A 26,674-nucleotide genomic window follows, 5' to 3' on the forward strand; every position below is an offset into this window, starting at 1 on the left:
CAACAGCCGGTGGAAAGTAAAAAATCAACTCTCGATGCCCGGGAAATTATCAACCGGAAGAGAAACCAACAGTTGTTTGAGTCGGCTTCCACGTCAAACTTTCCTGACAGCTTCAACAACACCTCTGCAGGGAATGCACTTTCCCTGCATGAGAGCCAGACAGGCGGTAATACCGTCCATTCTGGCCCTCAGATGATTGGAACTGCACTGTATGTACCATCTCAGGTCTACGGTCAGTATCCCCCTCACTTCATGCAGCCGGCCCTCTTCGGAGGTCAGGCGGCATATCACAATGTCCAGCCACTGGACTAGCAGCTTCGTCTGCTCCGCCTGGGTGAACAACCTTCTGCATTCATCCGGGAGATAACCGAGGCGGCACAGCCGGCCAAGGTTAAAAATGTGTTGGTAGGTACCTATGATGGTACCACCAACCCGGAAGATCACCTCATGGCATACACCAACCTCATGTACTTACAAGGGTTGGATGATGCTGCTTGGTGTCGATGCTTCCCGGCTACATTGAAGGGCATTGCCCAACAATGGTTTGGCAACTTGCCAGCCGGGTCCATTGACAGTTTCAGGAAGCTCGCCTTCCTGTTTGGTTCCAACTTCTCAATGTACATCCCTGCTAAGAAAAAAAAAGTCTTTACTTGAGCACCATTAAGCAGGGAGAGAGAAGGGTTGCGCTCCTATGTCAGGCGGTTCAATCTGATCAGAATTCAGATTCAAGTATTGTCTGATGAGGTAGCCTTTATAGACTTTTTTAAGGGTCTGAGAGACGGGCCGACCTTTAAGTTCGACCTAGTCAGAAAAGGGGCTTTCACTTTACAGGCGGCCCTGAGGGAGGCAAAAATCTACATTCAAGCAACCGACCTCTGCTCGCCTGGTAACCAGTCGGACTCCAAGAAGTTCGACAAGCCAAAAGACAGCCGGCATGGTCAGCCGGCCAAAAATAAAGAAGAGAGCAAGAAAAGAAAAGAAATCTGGGCGGTTAGTGACTTTGACCAGCCGTCCCAGAAGAAAAAGAAAGAGTTTAAACCGTACGTCCCTAAGTACGAGTTTAACAAGGACTGCAACTCCATCCTAATGGAAATTAAGGACCGGCTGTCCCTAGAGAAGCCGAATCCAATGAAAAGTTCCATTCAATCAAGGAACAAAAACAAATTTTGCCAATACCATGAGGAAGTTGGCCATGACACCAACGACTGCTTCAGCCTTCAACGGGCATTGGATCGTCTGGCTGACAAGGGGATGTTAAAGTCCTACATTTCTAAGTCCCCAGCCGGGGCAAAGAAGAAGAACAAGGGTCAGTCCTCCAAGACTACCCCCCAGCCTGCTAGTAGTTCGGATACCGACAAGGAGCCGGTCTACACAATAGCAGGCGGGTTCTCATGTGGTGGCCCTACCATCCGGGGCACCAAGAGCCATCTTCGAAAGATGGACAAAGATGATGATGAGCAGGCGTCTGCAAGCTCCTCCTTCCCAAACGTCTTTATCACTGTGAAGGACAGGGGAAGCGTCCGTCGTCCGCATGATGACCCGGTTGTCACTGAATGTAAGGTTGCCAACCAGCTGGTTGGACGGATCCTTATTGACACCGGCAGCTCATCAGACATCATCAGCCTCCGGTGCCTTAAAAAGCTGAAATACAATGTCAGCAGCATGCATCCGGTCACCCACCCCTTGGTTGGTTTTGGGGGTGGGATGGTCTACCCAGCCGGAAGAATTGACTTACCCATCCGGCTGGGAGAGAAAGGCCAGGGACAACATATTGTCGTCAGGTGAATGGTCAGACGAGCTCCGCCCCCAACCGGCTGGTGAAAACATTGATCTCGTTCTGGATGAAAGCTGTCCAGAACGTACTGTAAAGGTTGGGAAGGTTGCTCATGCTACTTTGGGTGCAAGCTTGCACCTTCTGCTGAAAGAATTCAAAGTCATTTTTGCCCTTGAAGGGGAAGAGATGACAGGCGTCAGCCCGGATCTCGCTGTCCACAAACTCGCCGTGGACTCCAAAAAGAAGCCCATCCGGCAAAAGAAAAGAAACCACGGCGAGGAGAGAAGTCAGGCGGCAGTTGCCGAAGTCAAAAAGCTGTTAGACGCCAGGTTCATTCGGCCTTGTAATTTTCCCGACTGGGTGGCCAATGTGGTCCTTGTTAAGAAACCGAATGGGACCTGGCGTATGTGTGTTGATTACACAGACCTCAACAAGGCGTGTGCAAAGGACAGTTACCCGCTTCCAAAGATCGACAGTCTGGTCGACTCTACAGCCGGTCATGCCTTGATGAGTTTTATGGATGCCTATTCTGGCTTCCATCAGATACCCCTCTGGAAGAAAGATCAAGAGAAGACGACCTTCGTCACTAATTTGGGGTTATTCTGTTATACTGTTATGTCGTTTGGCTTAAAAAATGCGCCTGCCACTTTCCAACGGATGATTAATACGGTCTTCATTAATCAAATTGAGAGGAATGTGGAGGCGTATATTTATGACATGATAGTCAAATCCAAGCAACAGGCGGATCACCTTGCCGATCTCCAAGAAACATTCACCACCCTCAGGCGGCATAAGGTCATGTTAAACCCCAAGAAATGCGTCTTTGGTGTTGAGTCTGGGAAGTTTCTCGGATTCCCGATTGATCAAAGGGGGATAGAGGCTAACCCCGATAAGATACAGGCGGTGATTGACATGAAGTCACCCCGTTCTGTCAAGGAAGTTTAGAGACTCACCGGTTGTCTGGCCGCCTTGGGGAGGTTCCTCAGCCGGTCAGGCGACAAATGCCTTTACTTCTTCCAAGTAATCAGGAAGAATACCAGGTTTGAATGGGGGGACGATGCTAAGACAGCATTCCAGAAGTTAAAAGAACATTTGCATTCTCTACCTAGGTTGGTCAGTTCCTTGCCTAGGGAGACGTTGTACATGTATTTAGCCCTCTCAGATCATGCTCTCAGTGCCGTTCTCCTTGCTGAGCGAGACGACGTTCAGCTCCCGGTTTACTTCATTATCCATGTTCTCAAACACGCTGAACTCCGGTACCCCATGGTTGAAAAATTTGGGCTTGCTTTGTATATGGCATTCAAAAAGCTGAAGCCTTATTTTCTGGCACATCCGGTGGTAATTTACACCGACCAGCCACTTAAGCGGCCAATGTCCACCTTGGAGTCATCGGGGAGAATGTTGAAATGGGCTATTGAAATGCAAAGTCTTGAAATCACTTATGAACCAAGAAAGGCAGTAAAAGGTCAGGCGTTTGCTGATTTCATTGTTGAAATGACCCGTCCGGTTGCTCCGGATAATCTTGATCAGGTTTGGAAAGTGTATGTAGACGGGAGCTCTACAAAAAACGGTTGTGGTGCAGACGTAATCTACGAGTCTCCTGAAGGGGACAGATATGAGTATGCACTACGGTTCAAGTTTCAGGCCTCTAATAATGAGGTGGAATATGAAGCCTTACTAGCCGGTATCCGTATGTGTAAGGCGGCAGGAGCAATGAAAATTGACGCCTACTCTGATTCACAGTTGGTCGTTAGCCAGTATGAGGGAAAATATGAGGCAACTCATCCGGCTATGATCAAATACCTTCAGGCAGTCAAAGAAGAGGCTGGGGCACTTGAGGAATTCCGTTTGAATCAAGTGCCTAGGTCGGACAACAACCAGGCGGATGAATTGTCAAAGCTGGCATCTTCCGCCTGCATGATTCGCCTCGGTCAGTCTTCTGGGAAGTACTTGAAAAAAGAAGCATCTATGAAGATCCCATTGGAATTCTTGACCGAAGCTCTACCTGGATGGATGGCAGTCGGGCCTACCTTTCAGACGGTACACTTCCTGATTCGCCACAGGAGGCAGCCGTCCTGAAGAAGCGAGTTGCAAGTTTCGAGTTAAGAAACGGAGAACTCTTAAAGGAGGGGTTTCTGAAGCCTCTGTTGAAGTATGTCACCCCAGAAAAGGGGAAGGAAGTTCTCGAAGACTTGCACTCAAGATTCTGCGTATCCCACATAGGCGGCAGGTCCCTAGCCGTCAGAGCCAGACGACATTATTTTTGGCCCACTCTTGAGGCATACGCCAAGGAGTTGGTGAAGAAATGTGACAAGTGCCAAAGATTTGGCAAACTTATTCACCGTCCGGCTACTTATCTGACAGCCATCCACAGCCCAATCTCGTTTGCAAAATGGGGCATGGACATTTTAGGTCCTTACACGCCTACTCCAGGCGGAAAGCGCTACATCTTGGTGGCTGTGAATTATTTCACCAAGTGGGTGGAGGCTGAGGCGGTTAAGAACATCAAGACCTCAGACGTAATTTCCTTCATCTGGAAGAACATTATCACCCGGTATGGGGTGCCTATGTCTATGGTGTTCGATAATGGTCCTCAGTTTGAGACGCCTCAGCTCAAAACTTGGTTTGGAGATCAAGGGATCTCAAGCTGTTTTGCATCAGTCGGCCGACCCCAAGCAAACGGCCAAGTTGAAGCCTTCAACAAACTAATCTCAGACGGCATTAAAAAGAAAATTGAAAGAGCCGGTGGCTTGTGGTCAGAAGAATTAATCCATGTCCTATGGGCCATCCGGACAACAGCAAAGGGGGCAACCGATGAAACTCCATTTCTCATGGTTTACGGTGCTGAAGCCGTCTTGCCCATTGAACATTACGAGCCGACTCTCAGAGTCATGCTATATGATGAAGAGGCAAATTGGGAAGCAATGCGCCTGGAGTTGGATTCACTCCCAGAACGCAGGGGCAATGCCGCCTTGCATCATGAGATTTACCGTCTGAGAATGACCAGAGCTTACAACAAGAAAGTACACAAGTGTCCCTTGAAAGTTGACGACTTAGTGTTACGGAAAATGGAGGCAACCGGTAGGGCCAATGAGCTGGGAAAGCTAACTCCAAATTGGGAAGGTCCCTACCAGATCTATGAAGAAGTAAGAGACGGCACCTACCGCCTGGAAACTCCAGACGGCAGTCGCCTTCCTAGAACTTGGAATGTAGACAATTTGAAAAAGTACTACTTCCGAGAAGGTAAATTTTTTTTAAACAGTGAGTCAATTAATGAGAATTCAGACTTTGTTTGCAAAATTGTTTTGATTATCCGCCTGTGTAATACTCAGACGGATTCTTCATTTACCTAATTAAGTTTGATATTTAGTAAAGGTTACATTTGTTTGACCGCCTGGGTAATACTCAGGTGGATCCTTTGTTTATATAACTAAGTTTGATACTTGGTATGATTTAATAATTGCCTGTCCGTCTGGGTAATACCCAGACGGGCTTATTTGTTTAAACCAACTAAGTTCGACACTTAGTGTAAATTTAATGTTGTAATAACCCTCGGCCAATGCTCCGATTAAAAGCTAAGCACAAAAACGCTTAGTGGCTATACAACCGGTCCTAAACAAGACCAAAGGCTAAAACAGCCGGATGGTTGCTTATTTTATAAAACCGCCTGTCCCAACATGGACAAAGGCGTCCGACGACACCTCTCCGGGTGCAATCATCGCAGAGAACAGACTATTTGTCAGTTCTACGTACCTATGCAGACGGCAAAAATTGAACGACCAAATTGGTCAACTCATAGCCGTCTGACCAGAATGATCTGTGAAGAACGATCAAGTTACCGAATACCGGATGCCCCTAGGCATCAGTCGGTCGCCGGCTGAAGTTCTCACTTAGGTTATTTATTCCAAAGTTGCACTTTCTATCCCAAATGAGCAAAATAGTTGTGCAATGGCTATGCAATCTCTACCAAGACGGGGAAAAACCGTTTAGGTAGTGACTGGAACGCCTGTTGGTGTACGGCTGTGCACTTGGTTTGGGGCAATCACTATTGTGATTGATTGACTTACAAACGTATCATGCTCTTTGCAGCATCAGACGTTCCCAAGTCAATCAACCAACTCCATTTGAAACCAACCACACAGTCGTCTAGGGGCAAGGACAGCCGGCTTTTGATAAGTTAGGCAAAAAATCGCCGCATGCTTTTGATAAGTTAGGCAAAAATCAGACATATACGCAAAAATGCAAAAATTGAAATCCAAAAATGATCAAAACCGACTCAGTCGGTGCATTTATTAAAAGTCCACCCAACCAAACGGTTGTGGTGGATCAAATGTTAACTGGACCTCGTCCGGGAGAAGAGAGAAATTGTTGATTAACCCGGCTCCTGAGCCAGTAAATACAAGAATACTCGGCACACAGGCCAGAAAAGCAAGTTTTGGCATACTGCCGCAGATTAAAGAAAAAACAAAAAAAAGAGTTGGCATACTGCCGCTGAAAAATCACTTCTGGCCCGTAGGCGGCTCTTCCTGGTCCTCATCATCTGAGGGAATCTCATGCGCTTCACCAGGACCAGGAAGCTCAGGCGCGGGAAGCTTAGTGTTGGCGTTGGCCCAGGCGTCGAAGGACTCAGGCTTTGGCTCACCTTTCTCTCTCAAGTACACCACGTCCTCGGCGTACCTGTGAGCCAGTGCCCAGATGCCATAATCCTTGTCTGGGTACAAGGCAGCCCAGGAAATCTTCATCCGGGCTTCTTTGTCAGCATCACTTTCAGCAACCAGGCGGTTTTGCTCCGCCTCCAGAGCTGCTGCAAAGTTTATCTGAGCTTGAGCAGCCTCCTTCTCTAGCTTCTCAACCTTGGTCTTCAAGTTAGTGTTCTCTTCAGAAACACCTTGGAATGTGCCAAGGTCCGCCTGGGCCTTCTTGAGCACCTCCTCATACTTTTTAAGGCTCTCCTCCGCCTTTTTCTGGGCTTCCTCCGCCCCCTTTTGAGCCGTCTCAACGTCGCTCGCCCGCTGGTTGGTCGTCTTCAGATCCGCCTCCAGCTGCTAGATTTTTTACGCTTGTGTCATTGTGATTGCTTTAGTTTCAAGTTCATTTACGATAGTGGAGTATAAAGCAACATTATCAGCGTCTGTGGCGGACTTCTTGGCCCTTTTTACCTCTTCCCGTTTGCGGGAATAAGGACGCTTGAGCCCGTCTACCCGCAGCATAGCTTGCAAAAACAAATCAAGTTATTATTGCAGGCGGAGTAAAGCATTTAGAAAAAGTTGTTAAGTATCTTACCTCAGCCAGAAGGGACAAGATTCGTTCCAGGTTGAACGTCTCTATCCCAGGGATAACGTTCTTGTCCTTCCTGCTCACCGCCTCCAGCATGGCTTTATCATGCTTCTGGATGTCTGGCCAGCGGGGAGATTGATCTGCACCATAATCAATAGGTGATGAGTGCGAAATTATGGCAACACCTATCTGTTGCCGAATGTCTGAGGATGACGTCTGTTGGGAGTGGGATTTCACTCGCAAAGGCCACCCCAGCTCAGGTGGGGATTCAAATGGGTTCTTACCTTCAGAGCCGGCCAAGCGGGAGCCGCTTGCAGGCGTGGTGAACCCCCCGGTTGCTGATAGGGGGTTGACGAGGTCGAGGCAATGACTGCCGCCTATCCTCTCATTTCGCCCCCCTATCCGCATCTGTTGGTTCCCTGCTGAGGCGCAAGGAGTTAAGGCGGAGGCGGATTTTTTGGTCTTGCTAGGGGTGAAGGTGGATTCCTCCCTGGCCCATTTGAGATCTTTCTCAAACGTCTTTCCTACCTCTCCCCCCTATGAAAATAACCAAGTTAAAGTTAGCATCTGGACAAAGTAAACTTTGAGGCCAATCTAAGAAAGAGTTAAGCGTTTTTTACCTTGGCCTTGACTGCGGCCGCATGTTTTTCCGCAAGCTCCTTGCGGATGGTTGCAGAGGACCGCTTGGGTGTCTTCTCCGTCTGCAACATGCTTAAAGCTTCTTCTGCAAAAAAGAAAAACATTGGTCAATATATCATCAATCAATTCTGATACAAAAGTATTACAGACGGATGTGAACTTAGGCGCATACGTTTGGTAAACATGTTTCCTAGCCCGTAGGCGGCTAAGAAACACTCGTCCCTGAACTACGCGCTCTTAAGGATCCATTTCTTGGAGACTTTTATTGTCTCCCCGGTTGACAAGGTTGCGTCTGTGAGGCCGAAAAAGTCTGCCTCAATTATTTTATCAAAGTCCTCATCTGGGATCCGGGGAAGAGCGCACTTCCGTCCCATTAGGTCGGGCTTCTTATTGTACTGGCGGAACTCATAGTTCTCCCGCCTGCTGGGAGCTCACAACAGGTAGAACCTGTGCTTCCAGCCGTCGAACTTAGAGACCTTGTCCAAGGTTATCATGTATTGGGGATACGTGGTTAAAGTGTACCACGCCCTCCAACCGCCCGGGCTTTGGCTAAGATAATGCATCTTAGCAAAAGCTTCCCAGCCGGGATGGAGCTCCTGGAGTTCGCAGGCGGCAACATACCCCAAGATGTTTGACCAAGAATTGGGGGTAAGTTGCCAGACTCCAAGGTCGTAGCCTCTCAAGATTGCCTTCACCGCCTGGTGAAGGGGAAAGCGAAGATCGGCCTTGAACGCCGCCTCATAACAACCGAAGTAGCTGTTGGCGTTCAGTTGATCGTCTTCCCAGGCGATGGTGCCGTCCTCAGGCAGCACTCTGATTTTTTACCCGTCTTCTAACGGGTGCATTTGTTTAAACGTCTTCAAGTTGTCTTCCATTTGACTCCTGTCCTTGGCAGAGACATGAATTTTGAAGGGGTCATCCTTCTCACTCCACTTCTTCCTCTCCTCCTCCTCGCTATCCTCAAGCGGTGGCAAGTCGTCACTGCTCTCAGAAGTGGAGGCGGAGCTGTCGCTCTCCGTCTCCTCCTCATTTTGTGGCAAAGGAGCTGAGACGGCTTCATTGCCACCTTGGTCGCACTCTTCTAAAAAGGAATCTGCGGGAGTTGAAGGGGCACGCGGAGGGGATCTCTCCAGAGCCGTCTGGTTTCTCTGACCAGACGTTTCTCCCTTAGGCGTTTGACCGCCTGAGCCCTCGCTTCTGTAGTCCGGATCGGGGGCCGTCTTCATAGTCCGAGCCATTGTGTCCTGCACAGACACATAAATGGTCGGAATCCAAGCAAAAGGGTGGTCCCAACACCCTGAGACGACACTCCCAGTCCTAGACTCAGCCGTCCCTGGCGAACGGCTGGACTCTAACCTAGGTTGTGTCGTGTGTGTTGGTGATGCATCCATTTATTGCAAGAAATATGTACAAGCGGTGAAACAAGAAAAAGAGCTGAGAGAGGCAGAGACGGTACCTTTAGATTTGATATCTGAAGATAGACGGGTCCGGCTGGGTTGACGAAGAACGAGTTTTCTTGCTTGCGCTTGACTCAAACAGATGACTTCTGCTCTCTCAAAGTTGTCTCTCTTGAAAATTTTTGTAAACGTACAAAATTATGAGGGTAAACGGCTATATATAGAGGGTAAATGCGGGGGCATTCCCGTAATTTACTCGGAAGGCGAACGTTATTCTTTGGTGGTAAAATTACCACAAACCGGAGCGTGACGCGTGTCACAAATGCCACGTGGTGTGCCACGTCACATCTGTGAGGGGCAAATGTTTAGGGTAATTTTACCCCGCCACGTGGTCCAATCAGAGGATGACACGTGTCAACCCCAGGATGGCCCAAGGTGGACCTATCCCTGCTTGACACATGTCACTCCAGAAACCTGGGAGGAATGGCGGCCTTCAGGCCCAAATCCTGAGAAAGCCGCAATGCGGCGCAGCCCACCAATTATTAGGATTCAGTGACCTAATTAGGGGCACAAATCCCGAAGACCCTATAAATAGGGAGATTCCCCTCTTTTGAAGGGCACGTTTTACCATTTATTACAAACTGTCCCTGTGACAGAGACATCTGAGCTTGGAATCCAAGCAGATACCCACCTAAATTTCCGCACCTTTTTCTCTCCCTTCAAGTTACTAACTTGTTCGTCGGAGGCGGAGCACCACCCAACCGGTGTCTCCGTTTGTTTTGCAGGTACAGGCCGCACTAGATTAGTCTTCGTGTTGTAACTCTCCCGAGGGACAAAAATACCCAAAACACACGTGACCTTTAGAAAAACTTTTAGAATTTAATCACTATTTCAATATATATATATCTCATCAATGTTTAATGTTTCAAAACAAATTTAAATATTATAAAGTTTTAAACATATTCGGTTAAAAGATAGATAAATAATTAGATTTCCAACACATTTATATTAGGAAAAATTACTTTAAATAATCCAACATTTGCCCCATTCTCCCAAAATAAATCAACCTTTGGATTATTCCAGAATAATCCATTCTTTATATCCCTTCTTCCCATATTACACCTTGCAGGTCATCTATTCGATACAACCGGTTATAAGTGCTACATGCACTTCATGATTGTTTTTTTTTTTTTTCCGAAAATTTGGCTATAATAGTCCAACGTTTGCATGGTCCTATTTTATTAATTCGACATTTTGATTATTCCACAATAATCCAAGTTTTAGGGGGTGTTTTATTCTATTAGGCCAAGCAAGTCACTTAACCTGCAACAATAAGTCACCTGCCACATGTCACGTTATTATTGGTCTAAATATATTTTTGATTAAAAATTTAATATTAAAGAAAAAAAATCCTTTTTTCCCTTTTCTTCTTTATCTTCATCTTCCTCCCTTTCTACACCTCCATAAATGGACCAGCCAAACCTCCGCCCACCACACCTCCACCAACCGCAGGCAGTAAGGAACCCTACCCCACCGGCCACCAATCGCTCGCAACAACGACAACAACCAGCCACACCACTTCTTTCGCAGCATCACCAGCCGCGCACAACTCCCGCAACATCATCCCATAACTCCAAACCCATAGACCTTACTACTGGCACCTCCTACAACTCCAAACACATCTTAATACCGCAGCAACCACTGCAAAACTCAACAGCCACACCGCCAGCTTCGCCCACCAACAACCCCTTAAATTACACCAATTCACCACCTGCAAACATCAATTCACCACCAATTGCAACAATTTTGGCCTTTAATTGCAGCAATTTGGAAAGGAGCACCTTCAATCTTCGACCAATTGAAGACCCACTAGGTGCGCTCATGAAGAACGGTGACACGACACCCAAAAAGAGAAGGGGAAGGGGAGCGGTTGGCCGGAAAAGGGAGGTCATGGGGGAGCTAGGGGATAGAGTAGCCGGAAATAGGAGGGGTTGCCGGACGGGGATTCAAGCTGCCGGAATCAATGGGGGAAGGGAAGGACTGATATCAAAATATTTTTTTTTTAATTTAAAACTAAAAATGAATTAAAAACATTGAAAATGAAAAAAAAAAAAGAAATACCTAAAGAACAGGTAGCAGGTCACAATGGCCTAATAAAATAGAATACCCCCTAAAGTTTGGATTATTGTAGAATAATCAAAAGGTCGGATTAATAAAATAGGACCGCGAAAAGGTTAGATTATTAGAATCAAATTTTCCTTTTTTTTTAATTTACTTTTTAGGTGTTTTTTACTTTTACCACAAAAAAAAAAAAAAAAAAATTAAAAATAAAAATCAAGAGATTGTTTTTTTACTACCAAAACTTCTAAAACTTTTATTTTGCCACCAAATAAAAAATTAAAAAAATTTTACTTACAACCTGTTGTAAAAAACGTAATGGAATTTTTCTTTGATTTTCGTGTCAAACACATGGTCTTTAGGGGTTTTAGGGAGATTTTGGGCCTATGCAAAACGAGGCATTTCGATCATTTTTTGTCAATTCTGGAACCTCAAATTGGACCCGTAGAGCAAAAATGCCCCCCTTAATTTAAACGTATGATGAACATGTTTTATTTTTGCACAAAATTCGAAGAAATTTTTTTTAAACCGTTAGATTTAACGGTTTTCTTGACGTTAGGTAGGTAAAAACAAATTTTAGATTTTTTTTTTTTTTTTTTTTGTTGGTGGTAAAGTAAAAGTTTTAGAAGTTTTGATGGTTAAAAATAATTTTTGATTCTTTTTTGTGGTAAAAGTCAACACTTCCTACTTTAAAAAAAATTAAAATTACTATGTAAAAAAAAAAAAAACACCCTTAGCTTCTTTCTTCTTTCTCTCTCTTCCCCCATCTCCAGATTCACCACCCCATAGCCACCACCATCCTTCTTTCTCTCTCCTTTCCTAGCTTCCATGGCCTTCCTCCATTACCTCTTCACCTCCCTTTAACGTACCCAACAACAACAACTCTAGCCATCACAAACCTCTTTTTGACGGGCACCACAAACCTCGAGCCACCACCACCGCAAACATATCCATAAGGACAGGAGAGAGAGAGAGAGAGAAATAGAGAATAGGAAAAGAGGACAAAACACACAAAAAAAAAAAAAAAACCAAGAGAAAGCAAGTGAAGACTTAGGGAGAGAAGAAGAAGAGGAAACAAAAGTCAAAGGAAAGGAAAGATTTTTTTTTATTATTATTATTTTAGAAGATTTGAAGAAGAAAAAGTAATCGATTTCTCCGGAGTTGTTGATTTTTTCGGAGGAATTTTTGCCATTTTTACAGGCCAAGTGCGTAGGTAACTAAAGGTTTTGGGTGGGGGGCTGATTTTGTATGGATGAGGGGTTATTTCGATGGTGTGGCGTTGCGTATTGGGTAGGGAGAGGGATGATTTTGTGAAGATCAGGGTTTGTTTCGGGGGTTGGGATTGTTTAGTTCATTTGGGAAGTAGGGTATAAAGGTTTAATTATTGTGAAATAATCTAAAGGTTGGTTTATTTTAGGAGAATAGAGCAAAGGTTAGTTTATTTAAAGTAATTTTTCCTTTGTATTAATAATAAACAAATATTATAAAATCTCATATCCTAGCTTATTGTAAAAATTATAATATAAGTTACTTTTCCATTTGTTCCCATATTTTTTTTTATGGTGTGTGTTTAAAACATTAAACAATCTATTACTTATAAGATCATTGCGTCAAAATTTTTCTCTCTATACAAAGTTTATAAAACATTACTCAGAACATTACTCAAAATTTTTCTCTCTATACTAGTTTAATTTAAATTATTAAATCGTGATGGTCACACTTTCTCAAATCTTAAATAATGAGAATGACAAAGATAAAAATACCCACTCCTCCTTTAACTTACAACTCTTTGAATTGACTTATGCATTATTATTCATACACTTTATTTTGACTAACTTTGATGACTACTTATGCGTTAGTCATGTGAGATTTTTGTTAAATTTGCCATGATTTATCATTTCATAATATAAATTTTTAAAATTTTTATATACTATAATTAGAGATACTAGTGATTAAAATAATGTATTGACAATGAAGTGTTGTAAGAGAAAAAAAAAAAAAAAAGCGAAACAATATAATTCAATACAAAACTGTTTAATTAGGGTAAAAAATCCCAATCATGTGGACCGATCAAAGAACAAAAAGTGGCCCAACAAGATAATTACCAATGCATTTATATTATAGAAAAATTTGTCAATTACTACCTCAAAAAATGGCACTTGTTTGTGTTATTATTTGACTTACATGCATTTGTTTGATTTTACATTATTATATATATGTAACTCATTTTTATCAACTCAATACTAGTATATTGATAAAAATAAAGTAAAAGAAAGTGCATAATATAGTGTGGGTAGGAAGGGTAAAATATTAAAAGGTTTTTTTTTTTTTTTTTTTAATCCAATTAATTTTTGTCTAATCTTATTATTTAACCCAACTTTGTCATTATTTTTACGCTAATTATAAAGATATAATATATCAAATGAATTGGAATGACAATAGATTAGTGTGATCTAAATCATCCTTAAACAATTGCTAAACCCTTCTTAGACCAAGCCATCATAAAGTCTACAATTAGGATTTATTTGTTCAAATCATCTTATTCTTGTTACTTATTATATTGTTGTTAAAGCCATGTATGTTAAATCAATACGCTAGACTGAACAAATTAGAAAAATTCAAATCATATCAGAAATTTTAGATCAAATTAGACCAAATCAAAAAATATATCAAATAGATCTTACTAGATAAAATCAAATCAAATCAGATTAGATCATATTATAAAGATTCATATGAAATTATCCAAATTATAAAAATTTAGATCAAACCAAGATCAAGCTAAAACATATGAAAATGTAATAAATTTATATCAAATTAAATAAGTGAAGAGAACAAATTAAAAGTCCAAAATAAATCTAAGTTAAGACAGAGATATAAGGGTTGGAGTTAAAGTTTGAATTTTTACACTGATCATTTTGGTATACTAGACCATTGCATCCTGATTCCAAAACATAATATCAAAAGATAAGTAATTTAAGGGACTATACATTAGTGTATGTGTAAGTATTTTTTTTTTATTTAATTTTGGTTGACGTATAATGGTATAAGAGAACATACGAGAAATAAAGAAATCCAAATCGTAAAATATAAACAACTTTCATAATTTTAATGTGTTTTAAATCTTAATTATATAATCAAACCGATCCAATTTAAACAAAATGAATATATTAACCTTTGATGGTATGGTACTCCAACAGTGTAAAATTAGGACTAGCTTGCAATTTATGAAACTAATAAATAATTAGCTTAACCATTGGAATTGCATTACCAAATTAGCCGGGCAAAGCTATTTGCTTAGCTAAGCTAATTAGCTTAGCAAATTGTGGGAATATAAAAAAAAAAAAAATAAATAAAATTATTGAAAATTAGCTTAACCATTGTGGGATTAATTAGCTACAAGGTAGATTAGCTTTGCAATACTAGGTGGCATGGCAAGCTAATTTCACAATTAGCTTACCATTGGAGTTGCTCTTAGAAATTTTTATTATTATTGAGAAGTTTGTGATGAAATTGCAAAATTGTTGTGCCAAAGATTGCAAAATATGCTCGCATAATATGAAAATAATATGTATAAATCTAATAAATTGGAAGAGTATAATTATTTATTCATATGTTTATACCATATATAACCATAGAACAAATGTTTATTACATTCATTAATATTGTTAAACTTAAATTCATTCAAAGTTTTTATAGTATTATTATTTTAACATAAATATGTTAATTTATGCAGCACAACAACAAATGTTGTAAATGCAATAAGAATTCTCGGCCAATGGTGGACATTGTGCCTTACATAATTCGGTTGTACAACCAACTATGTGAATATTGCAACGGGGGCCTACTCCTTCTACTCCAATGTCCATTGGATTTGGAACCATCGCTTCATCTAACCTTGAGCTCACAACACTAGTACCTGCATTTGGAACCATCGCTTCATCTAACCTTGAGCTCACAACACTAGTACCTGCATTTGGAACCATTGCTTCATTTGGAACCATCACTTCATTTGGAACCATTGCATCATCCAACCTTGAGCTCACACCACTAGGACCTGCATTTGGAACCATCGCTTCATCTAACCTTGAGCTCATAACACTAGTACCTGTATTTATAAATTAAAAATTAAAAAAAAAAATAGTACACCATAAAATTGATTTAATTATATAATTAACTAACTAATTTGTAACATCTAAATGTTACATAGTAAAAATTATTTTCCTAATTTAATTATCACTATTTTAATTAAAGATAAACTGTTTATTCTCAAACATAAATAAATACTCACTTAATATATCAATTTTAAAAATGTGGATTTCAAACCAAAATGATAATGTAAAATATAATAAAATTTCGTATTTATTTTAACTCTTACCAAAGTTTAAGATAACTAGTACCAGTAGTAAGAGAGACACAAATGATATCGTTCCAGCCATTTGATTGAATTTAGTGCTTTTGAAAAAAGAATTTTAATATATTTATACTTATCAATTACTTTGTTTTATTTAAAGATGTTATGTGTTCTATTGCCAATCATCTTTTGACCTATTTATATAATACTCCAGAGGTTTTTTTTTTTTTCCCTACATCCAATTCTGCTGCTACACATCAGCAAAAATCTAATAAGATTAATGCAAGATCAAATAAGATTGTCTTTGGAAGAAGGATCTAATAAGATTAATTTCTTACATTAAATTGACTAATCCTCTTTGATATTTTTTTTGGCTAGATAAGATAAGTAGATTTCTATGATTCCCTTCCTATTTTTTTTTCATAACTACGTAAGTACAGAGCTAGAGGTGTGAAAAAGTGACTCGACCATAACAACCCACTTTCCATTAAAGCAAGCCAGTGTAAAAGAAAGAACGCTATTAAGGCTTATATGATTAGCATGACGTGTGGCATCAAATCCATTTTCTTGCTATATTAACTTTTATTTTGGTAGGAAGAAAACATGATTTCATTAATTATATGACACTTGCAAACAATTTCAAAGAAATCTAGAATTCCAACACATATACTAACACCTTGGAACATCATCAACTAAAATTTAAGTTAATTATGATCATTTCAATATTCTATTAGTCTTTGTGTGTACGATATATTCACCTAGCCTTCGGCAATCAATCAAAAGCTTAATACCATGAGGTCTATAAATAAGTAGCTGAATACATTTGTGTGTTAAGAAAGAAGTATTTAAGAGATCGATTTTGTTGGAAAAAGTAATTGATTTAGAGCGGAAAACATATAAAAAAATATCAAAGATATTACGAAGTAGGTTTTTTACTAACCGGTCTTTTTAATTTAACAAAAGATAACAAGTCAACTTGGCTACACATCTAGTGGCTCGATTTGTCTATAGAACAATACCTCATAGGCCGGTTTTATATATGATATAAACCGTCTCTTTGATATAATTTTTTTTTTTTTTTTTTTTTTTTTTTTTTTTTTTTTTTTTGTGGAATGAGGGTACAATTGTACCTCTATGTGTCACTCTAGATCTTCCGCAATACAAACAAATATCTTTATGCTTTATGTTAAAAAATATAGTAATGTGGAAAACTATCATTCATCTTAATTTTTATTTTCACTATTAACCTTTTATTTATTGGCAAATAAATGTATTAATAGTTGAAGTTTTACAGAGTAACAGAAATATAAATACCAATGTTACAAATAAAAATAAATAGATAAAAAAAAACACAATACAAATTCTAACATAGTTGTCTAACATAGTTGTCGACTATAGACAACATTAAAAAAAAAATACTTATACATTTGTGACCGAGGAAGTAGATGCAACAACATTGTACGTACAAGTGTACAACTCTCAATTCACGTACACCTCCTCGATCTCCTTATTTAAATTACTGAATGTATATAAGCTAATGCAATATACATATAAAGTTTACTAATGGCAAGGTGCTAATGGTGGACCGCACAAGCACTTGTTATGGGAAAAAAATACGGGGCTAAATTGCTTTAATCTCCTACCAGTTGGTATCTTCCCACAAAGCTGGTTGAAACTCACGTCAATCTTTTTCAAAGGCAACTGCCCTAATCGTTTAGGCAATGAACCATAGATTTTGTTATGGCTTATGTTTAGATACTCCAAACTTTGAGGAAGGTCAACATTTGAAAAATCAAAGTGAAAGAGATTGTTACTTATATCTATATTGAACAAAGATGTGTTGTCTTTTGAAAATAGAAATGATGCATCACCTGTAAACTTGTTGTCGTTGAGATCTAACAATTGAATGTTAGCCTTTCCAACTGATCTTGGGATCGATCCAGATAATTTGTTGGAATAGAGGGATAAGGAGGTTATTAAAGGGCTTTTGAATGAGCCAAAGGACTCAGGGATGGAGCCTGTGAGTTGGTTTAAGCCTAGACTAATTGCAGAGATTTTGGGGAGTTGAGAGAGTGAAGACGGGATTGGACCGGTAAGTTTATTATCATAGAGGTAAAGGAACTCTAAGTTTCTCATAAATCCCAAAAAGGATGGAATATGACCGGAGAGATTGTTTGTATGGAGAATAGCGGTCTTAAGCTTACGTAATTGACCAAGTGATGAGGGGATTGGGCCGGTAAGGTTGTAAGAAGTGAAATCGAGTGTTGTAACATGGCCATGTTTATCACAGCCTAAGACACCTGACCAATCGTTACAACAATCTGTTTTAGGATCCCAAGTTTTGAAAGCAGAGACATTGTGGAAATGGTATTTGATATCAAGGAGAGCTTTTTTGTCACTTGGGTTACATACAATGGCTGAGGAAGCTAGGTTTAGGGATGAGAGGAAAAGCAAGAAAGTGTAACAAAAGAAGAAGAGAGAACATTTTAGTGTAGGAGCTTGCATGGTGTTTTAATTGGTTATAGGATTAAAAAGAAAGTTTGTGTTTATGATGAGAAACATAAATGAAAGAGAGTTTCTATATATAGATAGACAACATAAAGATTTGAAACAACATTAAATTAAATTTTAATCTATATAATGACGTAGGATTAGGTAGCATATAGTGTTTAACTATAATTAAAGCATTGCAAGTGGATAAATGAAGCATGATCAAGTGGACCAAAGGCGGGCGAGTGAGTCATAATGTCTCATTCAAAGCGGGCTCAATGTCTCAATTATGTGATATACTGATATTATTGTGTATAGAGAAGTAAAAACAATAAAGATAGTCAAAATGTATGGATTTCATTCGGTGGCGATTCTTAGTTTCGAATCCATTCAAGATCAATCTGCCAAAAGCATTTAACAAGCTTGTCATTATTTGAACTATCTAATATCTAATAAGATGTAATACGTAACCATTATATTAAAATAGTATATTTGCATTAGTAATTATTGCTATTTATAGGCGGGTTATAAGGGAGATATCAAGCAATGCATTTATGCACCAAAATATATATTGTATTAAGTATTAGTTAACTATTAATCCCTCCGTCCCTTTATTAGAAACTTATTTTTAATATTAATTACTCGCATAATAAACAGAAATAGGCTTCTAATTTAGGGACAGAGGAAATACTAAAACATGTCATTACTGACATCATTAACTAACACCTATTAATTTCTTATGAAGATCTTTCCGCCTAAACAAGTTATGACGTCATCTTTCTAAGTTTTTTTCCCTTTCAATTAACACTAAATAAAGAGCTATGCCCAATCAATTCCATTTTCAAGTACCAGTAGAGGGATACATGTGTATTTTCATGTACTAGTTGAGCGGTACATGTGTAATTTCCTCAGCAAATGCAAGTTGCAAACAGTAATTGGACAGCTCATTAAAAGCACTGAATAAATGACCATTCTTTTTCAATATATTTTCAGAAATGTCACCATATTCACAAAAATTCATTTACCTGGTAGATAAACTTGTATTTGCCGCTAAATAAACACTTATAAGAAAATTGACTAAAGTTTTAAGAACACTGCTTCCAAATAAAGAGTAATAACTACTATTTTTTATAGGCAAATTTGTTTATTAGAAAAAAAAAACTTTTAAAAACTTTATTGTAAGAGAAACCCCAAGTTAAATTTTTTTTGTTTAAAACAACCTAGTAGTACTAACTCACTTAAGTAACATCTAATTCCTTCTAATCACTCTATTAACTCTTGATTAACTATTTAATATCTAATTCCTTCTAATCACTCTATTAACTTTTGATTAACTATTTAATAATTAAATTAATTTATAAATAAAAAAAAAATAGAAAACCACCACCCCACCACCAAACATCCACCCTTTTCCCCTCCCCTGGCAACAACCCTCACCCCCGGTGACCACCTCCCCCATTCCTAAACCATGGCAGCAGCCCGACCCTTCTTCTTCTTCTTCTTCTTCTTCTTCTTCAATCTCTCTTTTTCTCTTACCTCAATCTTCAACACGACCACTACTAGAAATCCGTCGAAAAGTACGAAATTTACGACGAAAAAAAAACAACCCCCCACACCATTTCATTTCACCTCTCTCTCTCTCTCTCATCCGCCTCTATTCTCTCCTCTCCTCTCCTCTCCTCCTCCCCTCTCTCCTGACTCCCCTTATATCCTCTCCACCTCCTCTCTTCTGACGCCTTCTCATCTTCTCTTTCTATCTCCTCTCCTCCTCCCCCTTCTCTTCTCACGATCTTTAATTTATGGTGATGGGTTTAAAACAAATTAATGGTTTTTAAAGTCAAATTCGACCATGAAAAATACTAGATCTAGTGTTTTTGTGGTCGAATTTGGCCTTATTAAACCAAGTTCAAGGTTAATTTCGAAGCAAATTCAAGTTTTAAGGTATGTATGTGTTTTTTTTAATAATTTTTGGGTTTGTCGGTGAGAAGGAGGAAGCCGTGGTGGGGCCGTGGTGGGTACGTGGTGGTGGTGGTAAGTTTTCTGTTTGTGTTTTGCGGTTAGGGTTTGGGCTGGAATTGGTGGGGATTCGGTGGTCGGCTAGGGTTTGGGGTCGCTGGGGATCTGGGGTTTGTTATGGTTTGTGTTTTGCGATTTTTTTTTTCTGGTTGTTGTAGATCTGGTTGGTGGGGTTGGGTATGGGTCCGATTGAGTGAGGTGGTGGCTGTGGTGGGTTAGGGTTACGGGTAGGTGGCTGTGATGGGTTAGGCTGAGGTGGGTTAGGGTTAGGTGGTGGTTGTGGTTGCAGTGGGTTAAGGGGGGCCGTGGAGGGTTAGGGTCAAGTAGGGTGGTTTTGTGTTGGGTGGGGTTGACAGCTTTGTTTTGGGTGGTGAAGCCGTGCCGGTGGTGGAGCAGTGTTTTTTTTTTAATTGCATAAAATAACTTTCCGACGGAATTCCCGTCGAAAGTTTCTGACCGAATTTACTATTTCGTTGGAAATTTCCGACAAATTTATCCGATGCCGGAAAATCTTTTATGACTGGAAATTCCGTCAGAATAGCGTTTCCGTCATTTTTCCTATCATGCCGTTTCCGACAACCACTTCTGACGAAATTCTGTCGGAAACCCCTTTTCCGACAGATTTCAAGGTGTTTCCGATAGAATTTTTCCTTCGTAAATGGGCCTATTTCTAGTAGTGTAAATTAATTTAATTATTACATAGTTAAAAGAGTTATATAGTGATTAGAAGAAATTAGATATTAATTATGTGAATTAGTGCTACTAGGTTGTTTTTAACAAAAAAAAAATTTAACTTCGGGTTTTCTTTACAATAAAGCTTTTAAAAGGTTTTTTTTCGCAAAATGATGCATTATTTTAAAGGTTTTTTTTTTAACAAATTTGCCATTTTTATGAAATTTATTCAAATCAAACCTACTTTTCTATAAAGTGGGACTATGTTGCTACCTTTGCATTATTGTGCTAACTAGGTTAAGACCCGTGCATTGCACGGTAATTTGAAATAAGTATTCACGTATTTGATAAGCGTGTCGCGTACCTAACAAAAATAACTGAAATAGCTAACTCTACTATGTAGTTGAGCAAGTAGGGGTCGAATCCCAAGAGACTAAGGACTACTAATTAAAAAGACTCAAATCAATACTAAGCAAGTAACCAATCAATATCGAGAAATCTATTCTAAAATAATTACTGTAGGCGTCGTTTGAAGTGCGTCTACGTTAAAAGCATGTGTGAATGTGCTTGGCACTCATAGGAAGTGGGATTTGACATAATACTATTAGGGACAAATAAATTAGGGAGCCACCAACAAGTTTTTAAGGAACTTGTAAACCGTTCACGGATCATAAAAAGGCAACCACGATAAGGGACAACAATAGGCAACAACTATTGACCCGTGAAGGTTACACCCCATTCATAATCCATGAGATTACTAACTCCATATGGTTTGGAACCACGAAAAGAGGATCGGGGATGATGGTACGAAGTGAGTCATGGAGTCACATTCGCCCGTATTGGCCTCTACTCGATTCTTATATTGAAAAGCATTCCTGTGATCTCAAAGGCATACAAACAATAATTCAATTCGCTCCAAACTATTATTTAACTAAATTGGTTTAAGATTAATGCTCACATAATTCTAAAATATTGGTGATCACTTCAATTAATAATAAGATTCAAAGGATCCTAAACCGGTTGTCCAAATTATCTTATTAGGCGTGATTTTCAATTACATATTCCCTTTAACATGCAATACGGTGATCAATAATAGAATAACATTAATATTAAAACCAATTTAATCACAATTCCAACAACATAAAATCGTTAGAAAAATAATAGAAATAAAAGGAGCATGATCCTTACTTCGATTCTATTTGTTTGCAACTACAAAATAATAAACGAGTTAGTAACTTCAAGGAAATAATAAAACAATAACTAAATTAAAATAAATAAAATAAAGTTGATTTTGGGGCCAAACCCTCAAACAGTTCTACCTTTCACGCCTTGGTTTAAGGACAGAACCTCGAGTAAAATATGGACTCCTTTGAGTACTTGAAGAAGGAATTTTGAAGTAGGAGAGGGGTAGGCTAGTGTTTAGGCTAAAGCATAGAAAAGAGAAAATTAAATTAGAGAATTACTCGGTGCCCCGTTCATCAGAAATGAGGGGGTATTTATAGGGAAAATGTGCCGAGGGAGCACACGGAACCCTAAAATGATAAAAACCCTAAAAAAGTATCCCGTGACACGGTCAACCTGTACCGTGACACGGGAAGCTCCACCGTCAGATGGTACACTTTCCCGTGACACGGTACATAATTGATGTGACGCGGGAAATTTTCAGAAAACGGGATGAAAAACGCGTTAAGGGTTTACGCGGAAAAGACACGGACTACCCCGTGTCACGACAGACCTCCCGTGTCACGGGAAATCCCACCGTCGGACGGGAAGGATTCCCGTGACACGGTAGGTACCTGCCGTGGCGCGGGAAATTCCAGCCCGTTTTTCCGTCTAAATACATTTTTAACCCTAATTTCCTTCGGCTTTTTAAGTGCCGATTGATAATTTCGGGCCTTTTCTGACTTTTATTATTCGGGCTAAAATAAGAAAATAATTAAATAAAAATAAATAAAAGGTTTGGGCCAAAAATAAATAATAAAACAATAAAATAAAAAAGGCTTGGGCTAAAAATTAATTAATAAGTTTGGGCTGAAATTAAAACAATGATTTTACCAAACATCAAAACTAATCCATGGACTGTTCAAAAATATGGATTTAATAAAATACGATTTTTTAAGCACTCTCTGGATTAAATACTAAACCCGACCAATAGTGGCGGTGAAAGGTTGTTCATCATCGGGTTTGGTTTTGGGGAGACATTTTTAGGTGTCTACAGAAGCCCCCACTTTAACCGAGTTTGTAGAAACGTCAGTTTCGAAAACGATAGTCAAAGTAGCCGATAGGGACGGAGAATGATTTAAGACGTTCTGCGATCCTAAATCATTCTGTATACGCCGATACCTGCAGAAAAATGTTAATTCCACAGATAAAAGAGTAAAGGGATAGAATGCTTATCTAACACCAGTGTATTGGTGGCAAATGAACTTGGTAGCTTCTTATGCTTGAAGGAATCCACCGGATGACGTCTGTTGAAACGCTTTCCATGCCTGAGGAAATCCGACTGAGGAGTTTGGTAGTTTTCTAAGCCTGAAGAAACCTACCGGATAATACTTTCCATACTTGAGGAAAGTCGACGTATGAATTTGGTGTCATTCTATGCTTGAAGAAATCCACCGATGATGCTTTCCATGCTTGAGGAAAGCCGACTTGGCGATTTTCTATACTTAAAGAAAAATCCACCGATAACGCTTTCCAAGCCTGAGGAAAGCCGACTGATGAATATGGTGTCATTCTATGCTTGAAGAATTCCACCGATAATGCCTTCCATGCTTGAGGAAAGCCGATTTGGCGGTTTTCTATACTTGAAGAAAAATCCACCGGATAATACTTTCCATGCTTGAGGAAAGTCGAAAGATGATGAGATTGCAAGTCTCTGTGTATCGAGAACCTTGCGCCATGAAATGATGGTGGTCCGCTTGTCCCCGGACGTGGGCTGTAGATGGTCTGCTTGTCCCCGGACGTGGGCTGTAGATGGTCTGCTTGTCCCCGGACGTGGGCTGTAGATAAGACCTGCAAAAATAAATTTGCCAACGGACTCGTATATACTGTGATTGACTTGACCACTAACTTGACCAAGTTTGACTTGATGTGACATGACATGTGTATGACTTGTGAGTGTGTGTGTGTGTGTATATGTGTGTGTGTGTAGACACAAGCAAACGAAGATGCAAAAGCAAAAATTTTCCGTCAATTTTTGTCATGAGTGGAGGGTACCGACTTTCTCCCGAAAAAGAAAGATGTGAAAACTGAACTTTTATTTTCGAACTTCCTTCGATGAAAACTTGGAAAAAGTTTTTTGAACTTCCCCAAAATAAAATAATGAAAAGGGAGAGAAGTTTTGAACTTCCTCCTTGAGCAAGACGAAATGATTCGTATGGATTGAATTGTTTGTCCTGAAAATGATGTATGCATGATGCATGTTCTTAGGCCAGGAGGCTAAGGACAATTACATCATGTTACACGATAGATGAATGAACTTAAGTCATGGAGCTAAGCATCATATATGGTGTAAAGAAGCGATTTTGAACGTCACTTAGGTCTGGAAGCTAAGCACGTATAGTGATTATTGCATAATGAACGTTGCTTAGGTCAAGGAGCTAAGCACGATATGCTCTGTATGATTAAAAATCATTGATATATAAATGTTTCTTAGCACATTATGCGAAACAATGAACATTGCTCAGGTCAGGAAGCTAAGCAAGTATGCAATGTTTCTTCTACTGAATGTTGTCTTTAAATATGATGAAGCATGCACAGTGTTGAAACAAGATTTCATGATAAAGGGCTCTTAAAGGGAAGGATGATTGATATGGATATGGATGTGTGAGTGAAGTGTGTGCATGTGATACTAAGGCTGGCTGCAAGGGTTATAGCGATGGAAAGAGATGTGAAAGAGTTAAAGATGATGACTCTTCAGGCTGGGTAAGCTAATGTGATTTGGGTTCAAGCCCCCAAGTCTAGCTCTAAATGGGTAGGGATAAGCATTGGATATTATTTGACTCGATCATGCATGGATATGAATATGAATGTGGCCGCACCTCGATGTGAGGTTGCCTACGTATCCGTTAGGAATCAGGCCGAACGTAGCTCTAACCGAACTTTGCACAAGTGTATGTACACCTCAAAGAGGTCTTTCAAGGGTTGTAATGTGGTTAAGTTGATGGTTTAAGGAAGAAAGGGGTAAAAGGCTCAAGACCCAAGAGAATCCCCAAGATATGCAATTGTGTATTTGAAAATTTTGAATTTTGCAAGTTTATTTTCAACATATTTTTTTTTTTTTGCTTTGATCTTTTTCTTTTTTTTTTTTCATTCTTTTGAATAAATGTAGGCAATCTCAGATCATGCGGCCCATCACTCACTTAGCATTCATGTATCTCAGGCACGGTACCGAGCACTCGATGAGAGAAGCAATTTGAGACATGTTCATATCAAAGACATTGGAACACTTGCCTTTAGACATTGTTTTATTGTTGCTTTGCTGCTTTCTTTTTTTTTTACTTGCTTTTTGAATGTTATACAATTACACATCTTCCAATCCCAGGGTTAAGTGAATGTGGGTTGAAGAAATGAAGGCCAAACGTTAGACGAGGCTCAAAATGGTTGATGAAGAAATGGAATGTGATTGAACGGTTAACAGGGAATGACATGGTTGCAAAGGTGCCTCAAGTCATTGGTGTACCTTGGGTTTAGTTCGGTAATTGATTTATTTTTATTTTTTTTTATTGAGAATGAATGAATGAATGGAAAATTCTATGATCGAGATGTAAAGGAAAATTTCTCATTTTATTAATGGAAGAGGTGAACGAAACACATGAAACATATAAAAAAATTCAAAGTGGAAAACCTATGCTAGACATGAATGGGGGAGTGGAGAAGAATGATAAAGAAAGAAATCATGAAATCTTGCACGAAAGATCTGTGTGCCTTGTATTCATTACTTTTTGCCGCCTGGAGGGACAGGAAGTTTGTTTGCATCCATCAAGTCTTGAATGACGTCCTTCAAATTCCAACATTGCTCCGTAGTGTGGCCCCTTCCTTGATGGTACTTGCAATAGGCATTGGGATTCCATTTGGCGCTCCTTTCTTCAGGTTTTGGCTCTGGAAATGGCCCAATAGGTGTGATCAAGCCTTGACTGTAAAGGCGATCAAAGGCCGCATCATAAGTCATTCCTAAAGGAGTGTAAGTTCTTCTCTTCTTGGGCAATGGAGTATCAAGAGCTAACACTTCATTGAGATCAACTTGACTTATATTGTTGGTAGTATTTTCGTGCTTAGAAGACGAAGAAGAAGGATGGTCGTTCTTCTTGTTTTTCCAAGTGTTATTATTGTTACTACCAGCAGTCTTTATTAGCTCATCCTCGATATTGATGCCGATGTCGTATACAGCTTCGAAAGTGTTCAGTGGAAGAAATTTGAGATGTTCCCTATATTTATGAGTCAGATTTTGAATAAAGAGGCGAACCATCTCTCTTTCTTTGGGTGGATCTACCAAGAGTGAAGCTGTTTCCCTCCACCTGTTCAGGTAAGCGGTGAAGCCTTCATTCTCTTTCTGTTTGAGAATGGAGAGTTCACGTTCAGAAGTTGTAGTTTGAATGTTACATTTGTAACGATTCATGAAACTGTCGGTGACATCTTGCCAAGTCGCAGTATGCTTGACATCTAAAGAATAAAACCATTGTTGGCAAGCATGTTCTAAGGAGAGAGGGAACACCGTAGGGAAGAGTGTTACGTCCAATCCCTTAAGAGCCATGGTTGCAGTGAATGCCTTCAAATGGAATATTGGATTGTCAGTAGGCTTGAACTTTGGAATATCAGCAGTGGAGAACTTTTCAGGGAGTCTGTCCTTCACATTCTAAGGAGTGGGAGGCCGTTCCACATAAGTGAAATCCTCAGAAATCTTACTCATTTGTTCCTTCAGTTTGTCAAGGGTGGAAACAG

At 39.8% G+C, this 26,674-nt stretch overlaps 1 protein-coding gene across 1 annotated transcript; it reads right to left on the minus strand.

Moving 5' to 3' along the window:
• Nucleotides 1-16,960: 16,960 nt before the first annotated feature.
• On the minus strand, nt 16,961-18,095 carry LOC145632213 (polygalacturonase inhibitor-like). Its single transcript, XM_081684525.1, has one exon. It carries the CDS (start codon nt 18,059-18,061, stop codon nt 17,117-17,119), a length of 945 nt encoding a protein of 314 aa, XP_081540651.1. The 5' UTR covers nt 18,062-18,095; the 3' UTR covers nt 16,961-17,116.
• Between the last annotated feature and the right edge of the window lie 8,579 nt (nt 18,096-26,674).

Source organism: Chenopodium album, chromosome 5 (assembly GCF_948465745.1).
Source record: "Chenopodium album chromosome 5, dcCheAlbu1.1, whole genome shotgun sequence".
In the NCBI taxonomy this organism is placed as follows: Eukaryota; Viridiplantae; Streptophyta; class Magnoliopsida; order Caryophyllales; family Amaranthaceae; genus Chenopodium; species Chenopodium album.

What these genes read in the sequence shown, in the direction of transcription:
- LOC145632213 (XM_081684525.1), bottom strand. Translation starts at nt 18,061, where the DNA reads ATGCAAGCTCCTACACTAAAATGTTCTCTCTTCTTCTTTTGTTACACT.